The following is a 21,020-nucleotide window of genomic DNA, read 5'->3' as shown; positions in this document are numbered from 1 at the left end:
AGGTTTTTTTGCTATCCACCCCAACTTTAAATCAGCTCTGATCAAGTTCCTGATGTTGCAACTCGTGCGTAGTATTTATTTTTATTTACTTTATTCGAAACATTTGCATGGCCTCCGATTTTATAACTAACTCTGTTTATGAGGAATGTGCATTTCTGTTCCGTTATCTAGGATGTCTGTTTTGTCAGAGAATTTGCCCAAAGTATCTGCAAAGTATCTTGTTTGCTGATTTCTCCGGTCATCTTATGAATTGGGAGCAACAATCATGATTTTTTTTTAAAGAACTTAACATAGAACAAGGGCAAGGGAAATTATCAATATATTTCCAGGGGTTCAGGTTAAGAAAGCAGCTTGGAAAGTGAAGTCACTGGATTTTAGGATGTACCAGGACTGGACAAACAGCCCTAAACCTCCTGCTCTTCCTATGGAAGAAGAGAAACTCAGAACTGGAGAAAAGGATATGAGCTCTGAAAGATCAGGGCAGGAATGGCTACAGGGGTTTCTATCCGAGGACATAATCCGAGAAGATACATGCCAACTTGCCTTTGTCTAATGTCCTGAATGAAAGCTATGAGCTCAGTATTGTTGCTTGCCCAGAGGGTGTATCAGTTTCTAAATTTGGTTGCTTCAATAGAGAAATGCATGGAAAGGGCTAAACCAGTGAGTTACTATTTATACCAAATCTCCATACCTGTGAATAGACCAGGACCTAGAACCAGTAACGGTTCTCTTTCTCAGCTAGGAAGCTTCCTAGGTGCACGGAATTGGCCACTGCGGGACACCAGACCCGCTTCAATTCAAAAAGCCTCTTTCTAGATAGTCGCAGCTCAGAGAGGGTGGCAGGGTGAAAGGGGAACTAAATTCCCTCTTTTTGATTAATCCTCTTGGCTTAGATGAGTGTTGCTTGAGCAAGACAACAGCTGTGGCTTTTCCCACATCTGCCCCGTTGCCTCTTTTAGAAGAAGACCCGCTTCAGCCCAGGACGACCAGGGTTGTGTTTATTCAGTTCATCGGTGCACAACCTATGGTCCACTTTGGGGAGGGGGTGAAGGTAGAATCTGAGTCTGGTTTTGCTGATAGTTGTGGAGCACAGCTGGGAGCAATTGCCTGTAGGAGCAAACCATCTCCTTCTGCTGAAAGGAAGGTAGGACTTGAACCCTTTTTTGGGAATGCCCTGCCTTGAATGTTGCTTGCAGATCTCCTTTCCAGTCTTCTGTTGGTTAGTCAACTTTCCTTTCTCTTCTCCTGACCTTTGCTTCACCGGAGGGTAGCAGCAAGAGCTTAAGTCAATAGGCTTCCCACACACATTCCTTATCCTGGGTGTGTGGGTGGAATGCCTAATCAAAAAAGAATGTGGGTCTCTGGCCCATCCCCAAGGTTTGCATGGACCAAAAACAATCCCCCCCCCCAAGCCCACCAGCTGCCTTTTGCCATGTTTTGACATCTTCAAATCCACCTCTTCAGTGTTGGCATTTGGAGACTGGAGTTCCTGGTTCTTTCTCTACTGGAAGGTGGAAAAAAAGGAGCATTTAAAAAGGGCAGAGGAAGAAAAGGAGTGGGCAAAGATGAGGTTGGACATTTGATGTGGAAAAATAATTACTTATTGCAATGGGTATAATTCGCCCAAGCCGAAATTGAACGTAGAGTGAATTGCTTCAATAAAACACTGGAATAAGAAGCTAGACAATATTCTTCCTGGTTGTACTATATAGCAGCCTCTATTTTCAGAACATTTTTGTTGGTGTTGTCGTTCACCCACTGCCCAAGCTTGCTCTTAAGAAGTCATCCTCCAATGGGTGGCCAAGGGGGGCGGAGGATGTCTCTAATCCAGTTGCCCGAGCAGTCAGGTATAAACCAGGACTGAGTAAGGTCTCCTGATTGAAAAATCGTGCCTGGTAGTAGTGTGAAGTCCGTCTTCCAAGTAAGTGGCTGCAAAGATCCAAACATCTTTGCCCTAGCATCGCAGTTGACTAAAAATTGGCCTGAAGTTGGCCAAAGTTGGTTTCAGTTGAGTGCTGTGTTCTAATTTGAAGGAAGGTAGTGAAAGGCAGAGGTGAACAATTTCAGTAGCATTGCCCCAGATTTTGCATGAATATGGATATGTGTCCATAAATCACCCAAAGTCAAGCTGGACACAAAGGAGACCTTTTTTTTAAAGGCTTGATCATAGGCTATTTACTTTCTTGAACCCTTTGTATTTGAGTACAGGGATAGGATGGACATGTGAAAAATGTTCTCCTACATTGGGAAAATGGCTTTCCCAACATCCCAAATCATCATGATTATTAAAGACTTGGCTTTTCCTATTTTTCCTTCTGTGTTGTCTTTTTAGACCAAAAGCAGAAACTGTCAAACTAAGCAAGATTTTAACCAAGAATTGGCAACAGGCATCTTTCTTTCTAAGTTAACAACAACCCCTCCACCTATGTGCCCTTCTCTTCTCTTCTCTTCTCTTCTCTTCTCTTCCCTCTCCTTCCTCTTCCTCTTCCTCTTCCTCTCTCTTCTTCCTCTCTTCCCTTCTCTCCCCTTCCCTCCCTCCCTCCTCTTTCTCTCTCTCTCTCTCTCTCTCTCTCTCTCTCCCTCCCTCCCTCCTTCCCTCCCTCCCTCTCTCCCTCCCTCCCTCCTTCCCTCCCTCCTCTCACACTCTGTCAAGCATGTTTTTCTCCAAGGCTGGCATGCAATAATAGGGTTTTTCAGAGAAATTGATCAACCGTCCAGTATGCATTTGGGGGGGGGAATCTGCAGGTGGGCCTATCCTATCTGCCAAAAAACATTAGCGCAGCCTAAAAACAGGGGCCTTGAATTAGGGCTCAGTGCTCAAGCCAGAAATATAAATAGCAGGCCCTGCATTTAAATATAAAAAAGCAGTCTCCCTACACAATAGCAAGCTCATTGTGACTTCTTTGTCTTGCAAGAGCTGAGAGCGTCATTCATGGATGTTGCAAAAAAACCTCTGCACTCAGGCTAAAGGTTCTCACCAGACATTGTGGTCATAAAACTTCGTGCCTGGCTTGGCCTGCTGCATCTGTTTAACAAAGTATGTGCCACTAAACAAAGAATGAAGAGGACAGCTGGAAAGCAGGAAAATGTTAAATTATCTTGGCATCACATTAGAAAATGCTAGGTAGAAAAGTTAGTTGAAATATTTCACCCAGCCAGCCTCTTTCCTGTCTCCACTGACACATCAAAAGACACTGAAATTTGAGGAGTGGGATTTGTGAAGGGGAGGAGGAGGAAAAAGAGGACTGTGGGGTACTTGGTGCCCTCTGAGCTTGGCCATTTTCTTGTAGACATTCCATGACCCAACTAGGATACATCATCAGTGCTAGAAAGGAATGGGGTTTGTGGAATGGAGGAGAAGGAGATGGGGTGGGGGTGGAGGATGAGGAGGAGGAGGAGGAGGAGGAGGAGGGAGCACCGTGGGATCCTTGGTATTCTCTGAGCTTGGCTGTTTTCTTGCAGACATTTCATGACCCAACTAGAAAACATCTTCCATGCTTCAAGGAAGAGAAATTAGCTCTCTGTTTATGAGCCGAGGTGGCGCAGCAGTTAGAGTGCAGTACTGCAGGCCACTTTAGCTGACTGTGTTCAGCAGGTCAGTGGTTCAAATCTCACCGGCTCAAGGTTGACTCAGCCTTCCCTCCTTCCCGGGTAGGTAAAATGAGGACCCAGATTGTTGGGGGCAATGTAAATATATATATATATACGTTGCTTACTGGTGTACACCGCTTAGAGAGTGCTTGCACTTAAAGCGGTATATAAGTCTCATAACTAACTAACTAACTAACTAAATAAATAAATAAATAAATAAATATACAAATGGCTTGCTCTGTCACTGTTGGTGGGGATGGTCTTGGTGGTTCCTTGATTAAGATCAGAGAGCACCAAAGATGCCACCACTCAAATCTAACTTACAGAAATTCTCTTCTGTCAAGAGCCCTGAGCAGTTGGCCACCATCCTAACATCTCCATCAGAACAGAGTTGGAGGAGAACCCAAAGATGTTCCAAAGAAGCCTCAGGTTGTTGCCTGAGTTGACTTATTGCAAGCAGCAGGTGTGATGGGAAGAAGGGTTTTCCAAGCTCAGGGTTGTGGGGGGTGAGCAGGGCATTGCAGTCGATGTTGATTGGAGCCACAATTCCTTCTAAGTGGGGAATTTTTATGACAGACTTCAGTGGCTTGTTGTCAGCCACTGCAGTGGGCTGAGAGGGAGGATTCCACAAATAGACAACACGGGGAACACATGCCTGCAGTTCTAATCCCATTCATGCATGAGGAACATGGTCCTTCCCCCCCCCAACCATCAAATTAATTGCTCCTCAGACTGCCCGTTCTTCTAGGCAATCACATTCTTCTTCTTCTTCTTCTTCTTCTTCTTCTTCTTCTTCTTCTTCTTCTTCTTCTTCTTCTTCTTCTTCTTCTTCTTCTTCTTCTTCTTCTTCTTCTTCTTCTTCTTCCTCTCCTTCTCCTCCTCCTCCTCCTCCTCCTCCTCCTCCTCTTCGTTCTCCTCCTTCTTTTTCTTCTTCTCCCTTTTTGGCGCAGAGCTGTAACTAATCTTCAGGAATATGGACTGTCAGGAAAAAAAATGGCAGCTTTGTGTTGATGCCTTGTAAGAAAAAAAACAAATACATGCAGTGACAGCATGCAAAACTCCCAGGAGATGTCATGAAAAGAGGGCCGTTCTTGTGATCGTCATGGGGGTGTGGGTGTCTCTTGCGTGGCTTTGCTTGGATGTTCCCTGCATCTCCTTTGGAAATCCAGGTGAAGATCACAAACCTTCCTTTCTCTTTCTTCTTGCTCCTCCTTTGGTTTCGGTTTGCATTCTTTTATCTGATTGCTGTTAAACTTTTCCACGTGGAAAGGTTGCAAATTATGTGACCCCCTCCCCCAGACGCTGCAATGGCGGAGTACCCAAATTTTAATCATGGGAACATGGGGATGTTGTGTCTCAAGAAGTTGTCATAAGTCACTTTTTTCAGTGCCATTGTGACTTTGAGCAGTTGCTAGACAAATGATTGTAATCAAGGACTGCCTGTGTAGCTTCCAGTCTGGTTTGGTCCTGCAGGTTCTGGAAGAGGCAGAATTCTTGTGTGTTTGTATGTTTTTAAGAGAAGTAGAAGATCCTAAAGCAGGGGTGTCCAACCTTGACAATTTCAAGACTTGTGGCTGGGCGGGGAATTCTGGGAGTTGAAGTCCATAGATCTTAAAGTGGCCAGGATTGGACACCCCTGACCTAAAGAGTGCATAGCAAGAGAAGTTCAGGAGAATAGTGTATACTGTAGGTAGCTTAGGAAGATAGTCAGATGGCTGAGAGAAGTGAGGTCTTTGGCTGGCTAAACCTAACCTCACATTTCTATCTGCAGCCAGAACAGATGTTGCAGATCTAGGGCCACCAGATCTCCTTCTCCAGGAGAGGAGCAACCTGGAAGTAAGGAGAGACTTCCTGACAGTGAGGACAATTAAACAGTGGAACAGAAGTTGCCTCCAGAAATCATGGGTGCTCCATCCCTGGAGGTTTTTAAGAAGAGGCTAGACAGTCACTTGTCTGAAATGGTATGGGATTTTCTGCTTTAGCAGGAGGTTGGACTAGAAGACCTCCAGGGTCCCTTCCAGCTCTATTCTGGTTGATTCTGATTGATTGATTGAGATTTCTGAATTTCCTGGAGGAAGAGACGTGATGGGCTCAGACACCTCTGTCTGCAGAAACCTCATGGGGAATGGGCTTAAGAAAGAGGACCTTCCAAGGAGCTACGTGAGCCAGAAGCCCACTTCCCATCATATTGGGAATGCCCATCATTGATGTCACCTCGGTGTGTGACAAAGGATTTTCAGTTTTCAGCATCCAAGAGAGAAAGCTTCCTCCTCCTTTTGGGAAATCAATTATGCGCGGTGCCTCTGTGCTCTGTCTGTACTGCACTTTTCTGTTGGGTTTTACAATTCTCCTCCCATTCCTCAGACCTATAAATAGCCATCACAAAATGCAAAGCAACAGCTTCCGTGCACTGATGTAGATTTATAGCACCGATTGGGCCTGGCCAGATCCAGCAAAGAGGCAACTTGGGGCTGCTTGTTTGGCTTTGCCTGGGTGACTTTATCTGATCGGTTGGCTTGGCTGGGGTTGGTCTCAATGTTTCCTGAGGGGAAAGGGGGATTTGGGGGGGGGGCAAGGAAAACAGAAGAAGAGATGCTTTGATAAGGAGAGGAGGACCCTGTTGGGCTTCCCTGCTTGATGAAAGCCAAAAGTATTGTGTCTGGTTCAGATAAAAAGGGAAGCTGTGCATAATAGGAGCTGGTGGATCAAAGCAGATCACTCTGCAGACACCGAAGATTCTTTGCAAGTTGTCCACATGTGCAACCATCGCTGAGGTCCATGGAGCATGGCTGGCTGGGGAATTCTTCACTTGGATGACTGAGAATCTCCATAGGCATCTGCAGAGATGGTCCATGGCTCTTAAATTCATCCAGATTGGACACCCTTGTTGGACAAGGGGGGGGGATTGTCCTGCCCCCCCCATATCTGGCCTAATGCAGTTGAGAAGAGTTTATCGCCCCAAAACTAAAATTCATGGCTTCATGATGATGTGTGTGTGTGATTGATTACAAATTCTGAGAAAACTTCAGAGTTCTTCTTCATAATATGACTGATCTGATCTTGATCGGTATAGCTGAAGCATGAATGCTCCAGCGGTGTTTTCTTAACCTGGGTTTACTTTTAGCATCTCCTGTGAGTGAACCCAGCTAGTGTTTTTCTGTCTTTCTATTTGCTATCCGCTACTCCAGGTGGCAGGGCTTTTTTTCTCATAGAATGCCCAGAACTGAGTTCCAGCACCTTTTTTGGATGGAACCTTGTAGGGTAGGCAAGGCAAGTTGTATGACGTGTGTGAGTTCCTGCACCTTTTTTTTTTTTTTTTTTTAGAAAAAAAGCACTGCCAGGTGGAGTTTACCAAGAAAATGTTCCTTTAGATTCTCACTCTTTGTATTGTCTTAAATCTCTGATTTTGTCCCCCTATGAAATGGAAGAATCAAAAAATTCAAAACTAGTCTGGCAATTAAAAAATGGCACCTTGTCAGACAGAGAGGCAGAAGTTTATCTGGCCACATGAAACACAGCGATTCCTGATCATCACTGCTTTTGATCTGGACTGCTTTTGATCTGGGGGGTGGGGGGAAAATGCATTCTAGATTTATTTAGTCAGTGTCTCTGTGTTTTGCTTAGTCTTTCAAAAGCCATTTCTATTTTCTATGAAGTTCCCCCCAACTCTAAACTGATAGATGTGAAACTCATAAAACTTTGCCTGCAGTCTGAAATCCATTGGTAGCAATCCAGAGTCATTAATTTCTCTTCCTGTAGCTCCCCTCCTCCATATCCTTGATCTTCCAAAGTTATTTTAAACTGTACGGGGCTTAAGCACTGGCGTGCAGTTTGGGGGGAAAGACTTCAAACAGAAAAGTTACATGCACAAAAGTGATGGGGGATCGGGGGGGGGAGCTTGCCAAATCGTTCTCTTTGCTTAAACCAGCATGCTTTAGATGGAGGGATGCCAAAGCAGATGAAACGAAGAGTCCAAAAGTGGGTTTATTTGTATAATATGCATTGCAGTTGCGTTTGCTGCTTTTTCAAGGAGATAGATCTCCTACAGCAATTTCTCAGAGCTTGATTTACAAAACAGAACCAGATCAACTCTAACCAGCCTGTATATTTTGCACAAGTTAAGAAACAAATGATGCAGCAGGATTCAACATTTGGTTGCCTTGCAAACTCTTAGAAGCCAGAGAGGAATAAGAACAGTTTTCACAGTCTGTATTCCTTCTTCTTTTTTTCTGATCCTTTCCTTTAGCAATCTGTCCGAGGAGGAAACACAGTGGCTCTGGCTAGAGATAAGAATTAGTCATGTGTGCAAATGAAAACCAAACAGAGATAGAAAGAGGCTTGTGTCAACCACGTGTGCCCCCCCAGTGCAAAGCCATTTAAGCTTCTGTCTTAATGAGAAGGCATTCTTGGCATACTTTTGGCTGGAAAAAGAACCATTTGACTCCAGAGTGTTTCCAGATTGCACCAGGCTCCTTCAAGTGAGTGGTTTGCCCAGGTTTTGGCAACCCCTTCAAGGAAGCTTGACCTTTGAGTGTGGTAGGACCACACAGGGTCACCACCCAAAATTTGTAGAGGAAGGTGAGGCTGTTTTCCTACTGTCTTCTTCAAGAACCCAAAGGAGGCACTTCCTAAGTTCTTCTGAAGCACCAGGGGGGTCAACTCCGCAGCAAGTGAAGGGTGATCACGGTTAGGTGCTGGGGCTTTGGGTCATGCCCCCCCCATTGATTCTGCTGATCAGGAGGTCACTAAAAAGGGATTGCATGACCCTGGGATGCGGCAACCATCATAAATGTGAGTCAGTTGCCAAGCGTCTGAATTTTGATCCCACCGTAAGAGTGAAAAACAGTCGTGAGTCACTTTTTTCCAGTTCCGTTGTAACTTTGAACAGTCATTAAATGAACTGCTGCTATCAGTCGAGGACTAGGTGCAAATAAATTAATTAAATAAAACGGTAGGGCATCCAGGCTCTTTCTGTAGCTACCTGGGCTTTGCACCAGCTCTTGAAGGCAACTCAGGCGTCGGGCATCTCATTCAGCTTTGGGATGTGCCTGGAGAAAGCCGAGCCCAGGAAGACGACACCATTTGCATCCTCATTTAAATTTATATGCCGCCTGCCAGCAACTTTGTCAATGGTGGCACCAGCAAGTAAGGAAAGAGAAGAAACCTTCCATAAAAGCCTAAATGGCCTGCAGCAGGCAGGCAGGAACGTGGCCTTTCTCCATCCCTGGTGAGAGGTTGAAGTAGCAAATATAGATTGGCTCCGAGAGAGAGGAAGGCTGGCGTTTGTGCTGATGGCACCGGCCCAAGAAAGAGAGGGAGGTTCTTAGAAGAGAACACACGTTATGCCCACTCAGCAGATTGCCCCCATCTGCAGTGCCTACGGAGAAGAAAGAGGGGGGAAAGAGGAGTTTCCGAAGCACAAGATCTGCAAGGAGGTGGAAAGCCTGGTGCCCCATAGAGCTCACGTCGGTGGCTTTAACCGTTGGGTTGGGGTAGCAGCCAAGGCTAGCAAACCTGGGAGCCCATAGAAGCAGATCAAAGAGAGATCCGAGCTAGGACCAAGGAGGGATTTCCTGACAGTGAGAACAATTGATCAGTGGAAAGGCTTTTCTCCAGGAGTTGTGGGTGCTCCATCACTGGAGGTTATCAAGAAGAGACTGGACAACCATTTGTCCAGAATGGAACGTCTCTGGAGAAGACCTGTTTGGAAAGAGTCCCACTTTCATGGACTCTGATGAAAGCAGCAGTATAACAAAACGTCTCAAACACAGTTAAAAACTGTTGAACTCAGTAAAGCTAAAAATTAGTATGTTGGAATGGATTTGATGTTCTTATCATGATTAGAATCCGCCGTGTGAAGAACTTTTCTGTAAAACCCAAAACATAATCCATAGTTAAGGCCAGTACAAATACTGTATTCTGGGAATTAAAAGAAATAGAGTAACAGAGTTGGAAGGGACCCTGGAGGTCTTCTAGTCCAACCCCCTGCTCAAGCAGGAGACCCTATATCAGTGGTTCTCAACCTTTTTTTTCTGGCAACCCCGGTCATAAGGACGCGCCGCGCATGCGTGGCGTGACGCGCATGCGCGGCAGCATCTCCATGCGTGGCGTGCATGCGTGGCGGCGCCCCCATGCGCAGCGCGCATGCGCGGTGCCGCCAGCTGACAAAAAATGGCGGATCGCGTTGTTTGGAGACCCCAGTGAAATGATCGTTCGACCCACAGGTTGAGAACCGCTGCCCTATATCATTTCAGACAAATGGCTGTCCAATCTCTTCTTCAAAACTTCCAGGGATGGAGCCTCCATCATTTCTGGAACCAAGTCGTTCCACTGATTAATTGTTCTAACTGTTAGGAAATTTCTCCTTAATTCTTGGATTAAAAGTAGATTTAGATTTCTCTGTTAGATTAGATTTACAACACCCTGAGATAATATTACTTGTTTTTTCGAGGAGTCACTATTAATTGCATTTATTCCATTTTTACATTACTCTCTTGTTTTGTAAGGTGAAATCTTACTTCTTTTCCAAAGGAAAGAAAGAAAAAAAAGAGTTGTACAGAAACTTAGTTTTACACCTGAGCTTTATTGATCATCCTCACTTTTTTCAACATTTTTTTCCCTAGAAGTTTCTGATCTCTTAAACACACCTTGTCCAAAACTATCAGCTACAAATGAATTTTATCTGCTCTGAAATCCAGTTCCACCACCATTTAGATTTGAAATCGGTAAGGAGCGTCACTTTAGAACAGTGGTTCTCAACCTTTTTAATGCCGCGACCCCCAACTGGTCGTAAGTCGAGGACTACTCAACCGGTCATAAGTCGAGGACTACTCAACTGGCGCAGCACCGTTTGCAGAATGGGACTTTTGGCGGGCTCAGCAGGGCAGAGACAGCCTGGACAATTCCTATTGGCTTTTGAAAGCCAATAGAATTAGACTTGATTCAAGAGAGTCTATTCTATTGGCTTTCAAAAGCCAATAGAATCAAAGGGAGTAGCACAGCTAAGGAAAAGGGGGGAAAAATGGTGGACTGAGTTGTTTGGCGACCCCCGTGAAATGGTCGTTCGACCCCAAATGGGGTCCCGACCCACAGGTTGAGAACCATTGCTTTAGAAGCAGGGACCAGAGTGAGTTGGGCAGGATGGAGAAACAGGCAATTAAAAAAAAAAAAAGAACAACAAAATTAAAAAATGGAAGACTACCTATTATTTTCCACCTAAAGAACCCAATTTTCCCATTTTCAACCCCCAGGCTGTGATCAGAGTGAAATTATCTGAAGGATGCACAAATAGCCTTTCGGGCCCTTGAAAAGATTGCCAGAGGGTTGGCATTTGAGGTTAAACGGCTTGAAAAACCACCGGAAATTATTTCCTTGGTCACTGCGGTTCTGTGGCTTTCCCTCTGCCTTGTGTTGGTGCTCAGAGAGAACTCAGAAAAAGCAATGACCAGAAATCTCCGGGTCTTTCAGGCCGAGAGGCAGGCTCTGGCCTGTACGCAGCTGGCTTTCTGGAACTAAACTGTCACCAAGGTAGAGATGGTTTTGCAGGCAGGGAGGAGACCAAATTCCAGAGGAAACAGTCCATTTACCATTCTAAAAGGTGAACAATTGTGTGCAAAAGTCCTTTGCTTGGGCGCAGCCCTTCCCCACCAAGGAGGGGGAGAATAATTTATTCAGCACAAGGAAGCTCAATGGGGTCTCCTCTCCTTTTTCTTTTCCCCTTAGCAGCTAGATTTCCACCCCAGGGTTGTTAGCCCTTGAGTTGTGATTCCTGAACTGTTTAGGAGCAATAAGGTAGAAGCTGTAACTGGCCATGCAAATCTCCATCCATCTGGGTCGGTCACCGGAACCAGAGATTTTGTCTTAGCAGCTATCGGACTTCTGAATTTCCATCCGTTGTTTCTTGTTCTGCCTTCAGATGCTCTGGAAAATCTGTTGAACCCCTCTTCTTTATGGCGGCCCCTCAAATACTGGAAGACAGCTATCATGTCACCCCTAGTCCTTCTTTTCTCTAGACTGGCTTGCAACCATTCTTCATATGTTGTAGCTTCCAGTCCCCTAATCATCTTTGTTGTTCTTCTCTGCACTCTTTCCAGAGTTTCAACATCTTTTTTATATGGTTGTGACCAAAATTGGATGCAGTATTGATCTTGAGTCTATCCCTCTGTTGATACAGCCTAGGATTGTATTGGCTTTTTTGACAGCTGCAGCACATGGCTGGCTCATCTTTAAGCGATTGTCCACTAGGACTCCAAGCTCCCTCTTGCAGTTACTGCTGTTGAGCCAAACTTCACCTAGTCTGTACCTGTACATTTGGTTTTTCTTCCCTAAGTGTAAAACCTTTTTTTCTTCACTGAATTTCATTTTGTTAGATAGGACTGCCTGTAATTTTCCTGGAGGGAGGAAAATGGGATGTCCCTTTTGTGTGGATGCTGCCTGGTAAAATCCTTCCAGGTGGTGATTATGAGCATTGAACCTCAGCTGTTTTTCCTGCAAAACCTGGTTCAGGATCCAGAAAATTGCTTTCATCTTATCAATTGCTCAGACGATTATAGCCATCCTTAATAGGAGCAGAGCTTTAAACGTTAAATTACATTTGTGCTGCGTCTGCAAGGGGAAAACTAAAACTAGCACACCACGCTGCAGCTTCAGCGAGATTTTCTTCCCTGCCAGAGGAAGCTCAAATGATCCGCTGAGATCCTGGTGGCTCTGCAATTTTTTTAAAAAAATTCTTTCCTCCAGTGATCCTGTCCTTCCTTAGTATTATGGAGGAAACACACAGGGTTTGCACTGTGGAATAAAGATATTTGCTATTCCCAGGAAATCTCCTCTTCGGGCCAAAACCATACAGGATGAGCTTGGCTACTGATAAGCGTCAAGGGCTGAATGAATGCATCATGCTAAACCATTGGTTGGTTTCACCATGATTGACTCAGGAAACCAGCATTGGGCTTAGTTTGTACAGGAGATTCCATGGTGAACCAGAATTGAGAAAGTACGAACCGCCATGGTGGACAAATACACCACACCAAGAGTAAATACAAGACATTAGAGCAGTGTTTCTCAACGTTGGCAGCTAGAAGATGGGACTTCAACTCCCAGGATTTCTCAGCCAGCCATCTCCCAAAAGATGGGAGAATTCTGGGAACTGAAGTCTACAAGTCTTCAAGCTGTCAATGTTGGGAAACATTGCATTATAGTCTAGCGTGGCTTAGCCTATATCCAAGGAGAAAACTTCTTGTGGGATGATTTGGAAGGTCTGCCCCACAATCCTAGAGTGGGGGACATCTTTTGACATCTCTCACTAACATTATCTACTTATTTTAATTTTGATGGCACAGCCTTGATACCGAAACCACTCATGCTGGCCCTGAAGCTGATTCCTCCTTGGCATAGTTTAGGACTGGCCCCCAAAAGTTCCATTTAATTGTCTGAAAAAATTTTTTTTAGCTGAATTCTAAGAATTTCTCAACACATTCCAATATGTGCCAACATCTGGAGCCATTAGGGGTGACCTGTCTTTTTAAAAAACTGACAAACGCCATTGAAGAATGAAAGAGAACTTCATTTATGGATGCCGATTCTGGAACACGTTGCAAAGTCTGTTTCCTGGGGAGAAAGTTTCACAAGTTGGAGCTGCTGTTGTGCCGAAGGAGGCAGTTCCTTGGATGTTTTGTGTTTCAAGGCACGCCAGTGGCTTCTCTTGCTAAGGATGCCACATCAAATATTAAACCCGGGAACATGACTCTCAGGAACCGGAGGCGATCCGGTTACGTTACTCTGAGCCGGGGGGAGGCCTTTATTCAGAAGAAGAGCCAGAGGTTAAGACCAGGCCTAAAGGGACGGGGTCCAAAGCAGGTGGGAGAGATGGACTTACTGCAAGCCAGCTCAGCAACTTCATCCTGAGGTCACCCTGGATGAGGAAAGGTCAATCAGAAATAACGAAGGAACAGAACGCAATATTGGGCCATTATATTGGAGCTTTGGAAATGGTCTTAATGGCATTTGAAGTGACATTCTCCTGCATTCAGGTCTGAGCAGATGGGACTGAGTTTAAATATCCTGCTCGGATAGACAGAGCTGACTCATTTCTGGCTCAGGATATGATGCAAAAAAAGAGCCTGGCTTCAGAGGATTCAATGAATTTATCCAAGTTGATTCCGTACAGCAAGCCATGATTAAACACACCACAGATGATTGTGTGGTGTGATGCAGCAATTGGCCTGCATTCTAAACAAAAATTCAGTTTTGTTGGTGGATTTCAGCTCCCAGAATTCCCCAGTCAGCATGCTTTAAGAGGCATGGACCAATTCCCAGAATTCCCTACCCAGCAAACTCTTGAGAGATGAACTTCAACTCCCAGAAGTCAGCATGCTTTAAGATGGGTGGACTTCAACTCCCGGAATTCCTCAGCCAACAAACTTTAAGATGGGTGGACTTCAACTCCCAGAATTCCTCAGTCAGCATGCTTTAAGATGGGTAGATTTCAACTCCCAGCCAACAAACTTTAAAATGGGTGGACTTAAACTCCCAGAATTCCCCAGTCAGCATGCTTTAAGATGGGTGGACTTTGATTTCTAGAATACCCTAGCTAGCACGGTTGAAAAATACTGCTTTTAGGCATATCCAACTATCTCCTCCAAAGACTAAAAATAAGAACAGAATGGAAACGTTTTGTTTCCCCCAAAATTGACCATTTTGGAAACAGAAACAGCCCTGGGTAAATAAACAAGATAGTATGAAATGTATACCCCTCCAGCTGTGCTGGTTTGTTTTTAAATCAGGAATGTTCATTTCAGATCGGAACACTCCTGGAAAATAAAGTGAATTCTGGAAACGCTTTGAACCCCAAGGCCTCTTGCTTCCTGAGCTGAGAAGCAGGTTTCCTGTTGTGGCCCCAGCCCTTTCCTTCCCCGCAATTCACACAGAGCCGGCCCAGGCCAACACTAGAGGCAGGAAATTTGGAGGCTGTGGATCACATTTTGCATTAAGGCAGCGTCCAGGGTTTTACATATAAAAGCTGTGCGCTGTGTAGTCCACAACTGAGCCTGGAATTTATGTTGCTAAGCAAGAGAGTTAAGTGAGTTTTGCTCCGTTTTGCAGCCTTTCAGTTGCCAAGTGTCCGGATTTTGATCACTTGACCGTGGAGATGCTGCAACGGTCATTAAGTGTGAGAACCGGTCATAAGTCACATTTTTCAGTGCTGTTGTAACTTCAAGTGGTCTGCATGTAATAATGATACAGCATTACTCTATCTTATGGGAAAAGGTGGTTTTGCATTTTTTGTGCTTTCAAGCATTAGTCTTTTATTTCCTTTCTATCCAAGCCTTTCTTCTCAGGGCTCTCAAGAGAAAAAAAAAAAAAAAACACGGTATGTGACTAAAACTACAGCAATTGTAATAACAGAAGAAAAGCCGCTGGGTCTGCTTTAATTTAGCATGACCTAAATTTGCTCCCGGAATGGGTAATTTAGCTGCAAGACGATTTCTGCAGGATTATTTGAAAGTTAGGCCTACTGAGTTCGCTGTGATGCACAGCCTGGCAACCACACATTAATCACAAGTGGGCTTTTTCCCCATGTGTTTGTCCAGAAGCCCTTTGGAGCTGGGCCGAGCCAGGCCGGGCATCTGTGCCTGGTGGACAGAGTTTCCTAGCTTTATTTTTGCTTTCGGCTGCCAGGTTTTGCAGAAGAGGACAGTCTGTATCTTAATTTGTTATTTGGCGTAGCATAAGACGATGGCTCAGTTGTTGTACTTGGAGTTTGATGCTTTGGGGTACAGAAGAGTTTTTTGGGCTCTTGAAAGCCACCCTGGAGAGTTTGTGGGAAGTTGGGATAGGAAGGCTGGGAGAAAAACCATTACTCAAACTTCCTTGGAAAGGAAGTTGTAGTTTGCAACTGCAAAACAGCCTCTCGTTGTTAAGGCGGGGGGGGGGGATTGAGGAGATAGCAGGGCCAAAGTCCTCTCTGCAAATTGTGCAATTTCACCTTCTGCTTTGGGAAGCCTCCGGTACCTAAAACCAGGGCTTCTCAACCTTGGCGACTTGAGGCTGGGTGGACTGCAACTCCCAGAATCCTCCAACCAGCAAAAGAAGAGCACTCTTTTTAAAGGTTAGCGACTGGGGGATTCTGGGAGTTGAAATCCACGTTTCTGAAGGATGCTGAGATTTAGAAACCCTGGAAGGTTCAGGTAGTCCTCGACTTAACAACAGTCCATTTAGTGACCGAAGTTATGACGACACTAAAAAAAAGTGACTGATGTCCATTTTTCACACAAGGGTTGCTGCCCCCCCCCAGCCACCTGATCAAACTCCAGACGCTTGGCAGAGGGTTCACACTTATGACTGTTGCAGCCTCCCGGGGGGGGGGGTCCGTGATCCCCTTTTGCGACCTTCTGACAGGGAAAGTCAAAGGGGGAGCCAGGGTCACTTAACCCCCGGGTTCCTAATTTAACAGCTGCAGTGATTCGCTTAACAAGCCAGGCAAGAACAGTCATGTCATGGAACGTCTCACTTAACAACAGGAGTTTCGGGATCACTTGGGGGGAATAAGTCGAGGACCCCCTGCATCATTCGGGAGGTTTGCATTCCGTTACTCTAACCGGCCAACTGTGGCTTCTCCTGCAAATCCTGGTTAGGGAAGTCGCAGCTAAAGAGCTTTGGAAGCGGCTGCTTCGGCGGCGGCGAAGTTTGGGCACAGCTGGCCGGCAGAGGGGGCGGGCGCGCCAGCCGCTCGGGCTCCGGTCCTCCCCGCGCCAGCCAGCCCTGCCATGCCTGCCCGGCCTCTCCTCCCTCCCCCCCCCCCGTGGCCGCTGATAGGCTCGCCCGTTCCAGGAAACTCGCTGCCCCAGTCCGTGCCAGCTCCGCGGCCGGAACCAAAGCGCCCGGGAGGAGAGGGGGGGCGGAGGCCAGGTGGGTCTGGGGAGCGGCGCAAAGGGGGGGGGGCAGAGGGCTGGGCCGGGACTTGGGGGGGGGGTCGGACAGGGAAGCCCAGCGCGACGCCGATGCTGCCCTCTGCCGCTCCTTCCTGGGGGGGGGACCGTGCCAGATGGGGAGGGGGCAAAGCCTGGGCGAGGGGCCATCGGAGGGAGGGGGGACAAGGGCAGCAGCGGCTGCTGCAAAGAGGCAGCGCCCTGGCCGGAGCAGCGTGCGCCCCGGTCCCCCTCCGGGGCGGAGAGCCGCCGCCGACCCCGGGCCAGACGCTGCCCAGCTCGGCCCCGCTCCTCCCGGCCCCGGGCGGGGGCGCCGCCGCGCGAAACGCCGTCTCGCCCGCCCCGCGCTCCCATCGGCCGGCCCGGGCGGCTGCGCGCGCAGGGCGGGCGGCGGGGAGGCGGCGCCCGAGGAGGAGGAGGAGCAGCGGCAGCGGAGCCAGCCGCCCACCCGCCCCGCCCCGCCCGCCGCCGGACTGGGCGCAAAGTTGCTGGCCGCGCCGTTCGCCTCCTCCTCCTCTCCGCGCTTCTCCGCGCCCGCCGGGATGGCTCGGGGCGCCGCCGCCGCCTGAGATCGGGGCCGGCGGCCGGGCGGGCGGGCAGCAGCGGCAGGAGCAGCAGCCGGAGGGCCGCCGGGCAGAGCCCGGAGCCGGAGCGGCGCGATGTCGGGCCGAGTGGCCGCCGCCGCCGCCAAGGTGAGCCGCGCCGCGTCCCGCCTCCAGGGCGCCTTGCTGGAAGCTCCGGGGGCCGCTCGGCGCAAAGCGGGGAGGGCGCCTTCCGGGACGGGGCGGGAGAGGCCCCCCCGCTTGGACTCCCGGGGGGGTTGCGCCTTCTTGGGGGGGGGCAGAGGGTCTCCGCGGGTCTCCCCCCTCCCGGCCTTCCGATCCTCCCGCCCTCCACCCGGGCTCCGCGGGGAAAGTTTGGCCAGAAGCAGCGGCGTCGCGGCGGGCGAGCAGGCTGTTGCTGCGCCGCTCGGCCGGCCCGACCCGGTCCGGGCTCCGTGCTGGGCTCGCCAAAGGGGGGGGGGGAGAACTTTGCAAGGCGGGGAGGGGGGGCTCCTTTGCGGCGGGGGAGGCCGCGTCCTCCGAAGGAAACCCCCCCCCGTCCCCCCGCCGCCTTCCTGGAACTCCTCCCGGGCACTTTGTTTCCCTGCCTGGAGGGGGTCGAGGCGGGCTGGGCGCTTTAGGATGGGAGCCCCCCTCCCCAGCCCCTCCCCCCGGGGGTCCCGGCTTTAATCCTCCCCCCACGTGGCCCCCTCTCCCCCAGCAGGGAAGGGGAGGGAAGGGCCGGCTTTCCCCTCCTCTCCTGCCTTCGTGTTGAATCTGGGCTGAATCCGCTTTCCCCGGCTCTTGTTTCCAATCCGGCTCTTTGCAACGGGGCTCATCCAGGCAGGGCCCCATTCTGGCTCCCCTCCCCGCGAGGGGGCCTGGGGGCGCGTGTGCGAGAGAGAGATGCCCTGGAAAAAGCTGGGGGAGACTTGGGCTCCCCCTCCCCCCCTGAAACAAATACAGCATAAGAAGCGTGGGGAGGGAGCCTGGAGGTCTTCTAGTCTAGCCACCACCTTGCTTTGTCCAGTGTTGTGATCCGGGCTGTGAATGAAAAATCGTGTGCTAGCACGTGGCCGGGGAAGGGGGTTGTGTTGTTGTGGCTCCACAGGAGGTGTCCTTTCTCTGCAATTCCACAGTGGCGATTCCTCCTGAAACCCAACCAACAGGTTTGCGAAGGTCTTGACGGACGGGATCCGCCGGCTCCGGGGCTCTGAATCAGCCGCTTCGCCGCAGACCTGTTTGGGGTGGTGCGCCGAGCTGCGTGGGGAAACACCTGCTGGGGCTCCGAAACAGGTGCCTGCAATGCGCCCAGTGCATGCATACATGCATGCCTGGCTCCAGAGAGGTTTGCATGCCAGGGAAGAGGACGATTCCGAAAGGGATCCCACCTGTTGGATGTGCAGCCTGGCTCTTCGGCGCTCTTCAGCTTGGCAGAGGGTGGGAAGGGGGGGGTTGCTCCTTTATAGACCTGTGGAATGACAGCCTTAATTCTCAGACTCTCCATCTGAGGGGAGCGTGAATCCCTCTCCCTGGAGAGTAGCAGCTCCTGGACGAAACTCTGCAGTTTCGGTGTGATCTCATCACTGTGCCTCCGTTCTTGATGCAGCAGCGGCTTCTTCGGTGTTTGCAATTTGGCAGTCGCTCTTGGCACCTGGCTAGGGTATCTGGTGGCAGTTGCCGAGACTCCTTCGCCAAATAAATATTGGACCAGCTTTCGGGAGCTTATTTTTAACCTCCACTTCATTGGGATGGCGCCTGCAAAGGTCCTGTAATGGACCCCCCCCTCTTTGCAGAAAAGTCAGATTTAGGTCTCGGTCTGCCTTCCTCCCCTTTCTTTTCAATTCCTAAAACAATCACTTTCCGCTCCCTTTGCCAACTGGTTTGCCAACTCTTCAGGGGGAGGGGTCCAGAACCTAAGCCTCCATTTTCCTGACTTTTTTTCCCTACGGAAATCCATGCCTTTATTCCTTCGTTGAGCAGGTGGTGGATCCCAGATACTTTAAAAGGGGGAGTGTTTTGTAAGTCCAAAACTCTGCAAACTCTCCCCTTTAGATCAGGGGTGGCCAAGTGTGGCAACTTTAAAGACTGGAGGATTTGCAACCCCCCAAATTCCTCACCCAGCATGGCTGGCTGGGGAATTCTGGGAGTTGAAAGTCCACAAGTCTTTAAAGTTGTCACACTTGGTCACCCTGCCTTAGATAATAAAAGCTGATATTTTAACGACCCTCCATTGTTTGGCCTGCAAGAATGCAGAGTTGGTAGCTAATGGTTTGCTCTGGAAATATGTCCCTCTCTCTCTCTCTCTTTCTCTCTCTCTCTCTGTGTGTGTGTGTGTGTGAGTGAGTGAGTGAGAGAGAGAGAGAGAGAGAGAGAGAGAGAGAGAGAGAGAGGTAGGACCTCCTAGGACCTGGTCCCAGGCCTTGCTTTGTAGCTTATTATTTTTGGCAAAACAATGTTCTTAGGCCTCCTTTTCCATTGTACAGTGAGGGAACAGAGTTTATTAAACATGCATGCAACAGGCCCATGAAGGAAAGCAATTTGAGCTAACTCTCTTTAAAGCACTTTTACAATGTTTTACCCTCCCTACTTTGTAGCACACCCTGGTGTGGTTTGTTTGCTTAAACATTGCATGTTGACCAGTGCTTTGGACCAGAGATGGGAAAAGCAGGCTTAAATTATTCAGCGTAACGGACTCCAAAATTCTTGACGTCCATGGATGAAGCCAACCTTTGCAAAAGTTTATATGGGTTCAAGACATGGTGCAAAGGGACAACCCCGAGGGGGGGGGGGCTTTTAAGGACATATCATCAGCAATTTGGAAGCCTTGAGCATTTGATTCATTGAAAAACTGGTGAGAAACACACGTGGACATGCACATGTCTGTATAATGTGTTCCATATTGGAGGTGGTTAATGGACCAGGATGAAAATCCCACATCCAACCCCATAGTATTCTGGTTCTGGCTTTTAACTTATTTAATTTTGCTTTGTTTATTATTTAATTTTTTATAGCTCCATTTTGATGATGCTTGCAAGTCGCTTGTCATTGAGATGGGAGGCATATAAAACTTAATTAATTAATAATGGAGTGGAATTACTATTTTCTATTGCTGTCTTCTTGGTTACAACAGTGGCTGAGTAAATTGATGCATTAAGTCTTGAATTTGGGCTGGGGGTTTACCCAGTATAAGCAAGGAGTCATAAAATCTTAGGAGCTGAGTTCATTAGCTTCTCTTCCTTTACTATATTTTGTTTTTTCTATTTTTGCCATTGTCTGCTTTGCTGATAGCCAGTTTGCTTTCTTACTTAATTCCCACTCGCTTTGGAGAAATATTAACCAGCCTTGTGTTGATGTTCTTGAGATAAGGAAAAAGTCTTTCACGTATTTTGCTGCTGTATTTTGGAGCTCAAACAGGACCAGGCTCAGTAGGAATGAAAGCCACTAATTAATGTTTCATTTTGCTTACGAGGGACAAGTCGGAAGTTCATCTAATTATCTGTTTTTTTCTGCAGACTTGAGACGTAAGCAGTCTTTATTTGGGAGCAACCATGGAATCAATCTGTCATGCAAGGCTTAATATAGTAGTTTTGTTGTTTGTCTATTGTGGAAACACAATTCAATTATTTATCATAGGATAGGCTAATCCAGTAGGATTTAGTAACCTGTTGGATTGGGACGGTCTTCAGTTTTTTTATTCTGTAGATTTTTTTAAATTCTGAAATTAAGGGATACAGCTTGCAAATATATATACCACAATCATCATAAATAGGAGTCAGTTGCCAAGTGTCTGAATTTTGATCACGTGACCATTACTGCCATGGTGTAAATGGAAAAATGGTCATGTCACTTTTTTCAGTGCTGTTTGTAACTTCAAACTGTCACTAAATGAATTAATTGTAAGTCGAGGATGGTTTTTCCCATTGCTCTTTCCTCTCTAGTCTAAAACTTTGGTTGAACG

At 47.8% G+C, this 21,020-nt stretch overlaps 1 protein-coding gene across 14 annotated transcripts in view; it reads left to right on the top strand.

Moving 5' to 3' along the window:
- TJP1 (tight junction protein 1) overlaps positions 1 to 21,020 on the top strand; it is a 160,744-nt gene that overhangs the window by 60,031 nt on the left and 79,693 nt on the right. Inside the window, exon 1 of one of the 14 annotated variants that reach the window (XM_039340153.1) lies at positions 16,425 to 16,497. The exons of 11 other annotated variants lie outside the window; for them this stretch is intronic. Coding sequence is in view for 1 of the 3 variants with exons in the window: in XM_039340152.1 (XP_039196086.1) it covers positions 17,177 to 17,209 (33 nt within the window). In the remaining 2 variants the exon portion in view is untranslated. Of the gene's footprint in view, positions 1 to 16,424; positions 16,498 to 16,981; positions 17,210 to 18,009; positions 18,356 to 21,020 lie in introns of those variants that run through there. 2 more of the 14 variants (XM_039340152.1, XM_039340154.1) reach the window with 2 other exon arrangements.

This window comes from Crotalus tigris, unplaced genomic scaffold (assembly GCF_016545835.1).
Source record: "Crotalus tigris isolate CLP2741 ecotype Arizona unplaced genomic scaffold, ASM1654583v1 scf7180000017741.1442986301:2390832, whole genome shotgun sequence".
Taxonomy (NCBI): Eukaryota; Metazoa; Chordata; class Lepidosauria; order Squamata; family Viperidae; genus Crotalus; species Crotalus tigris.
This window is presented reverse-complemented; position numbering and strand designations above follow the sequence as displayed.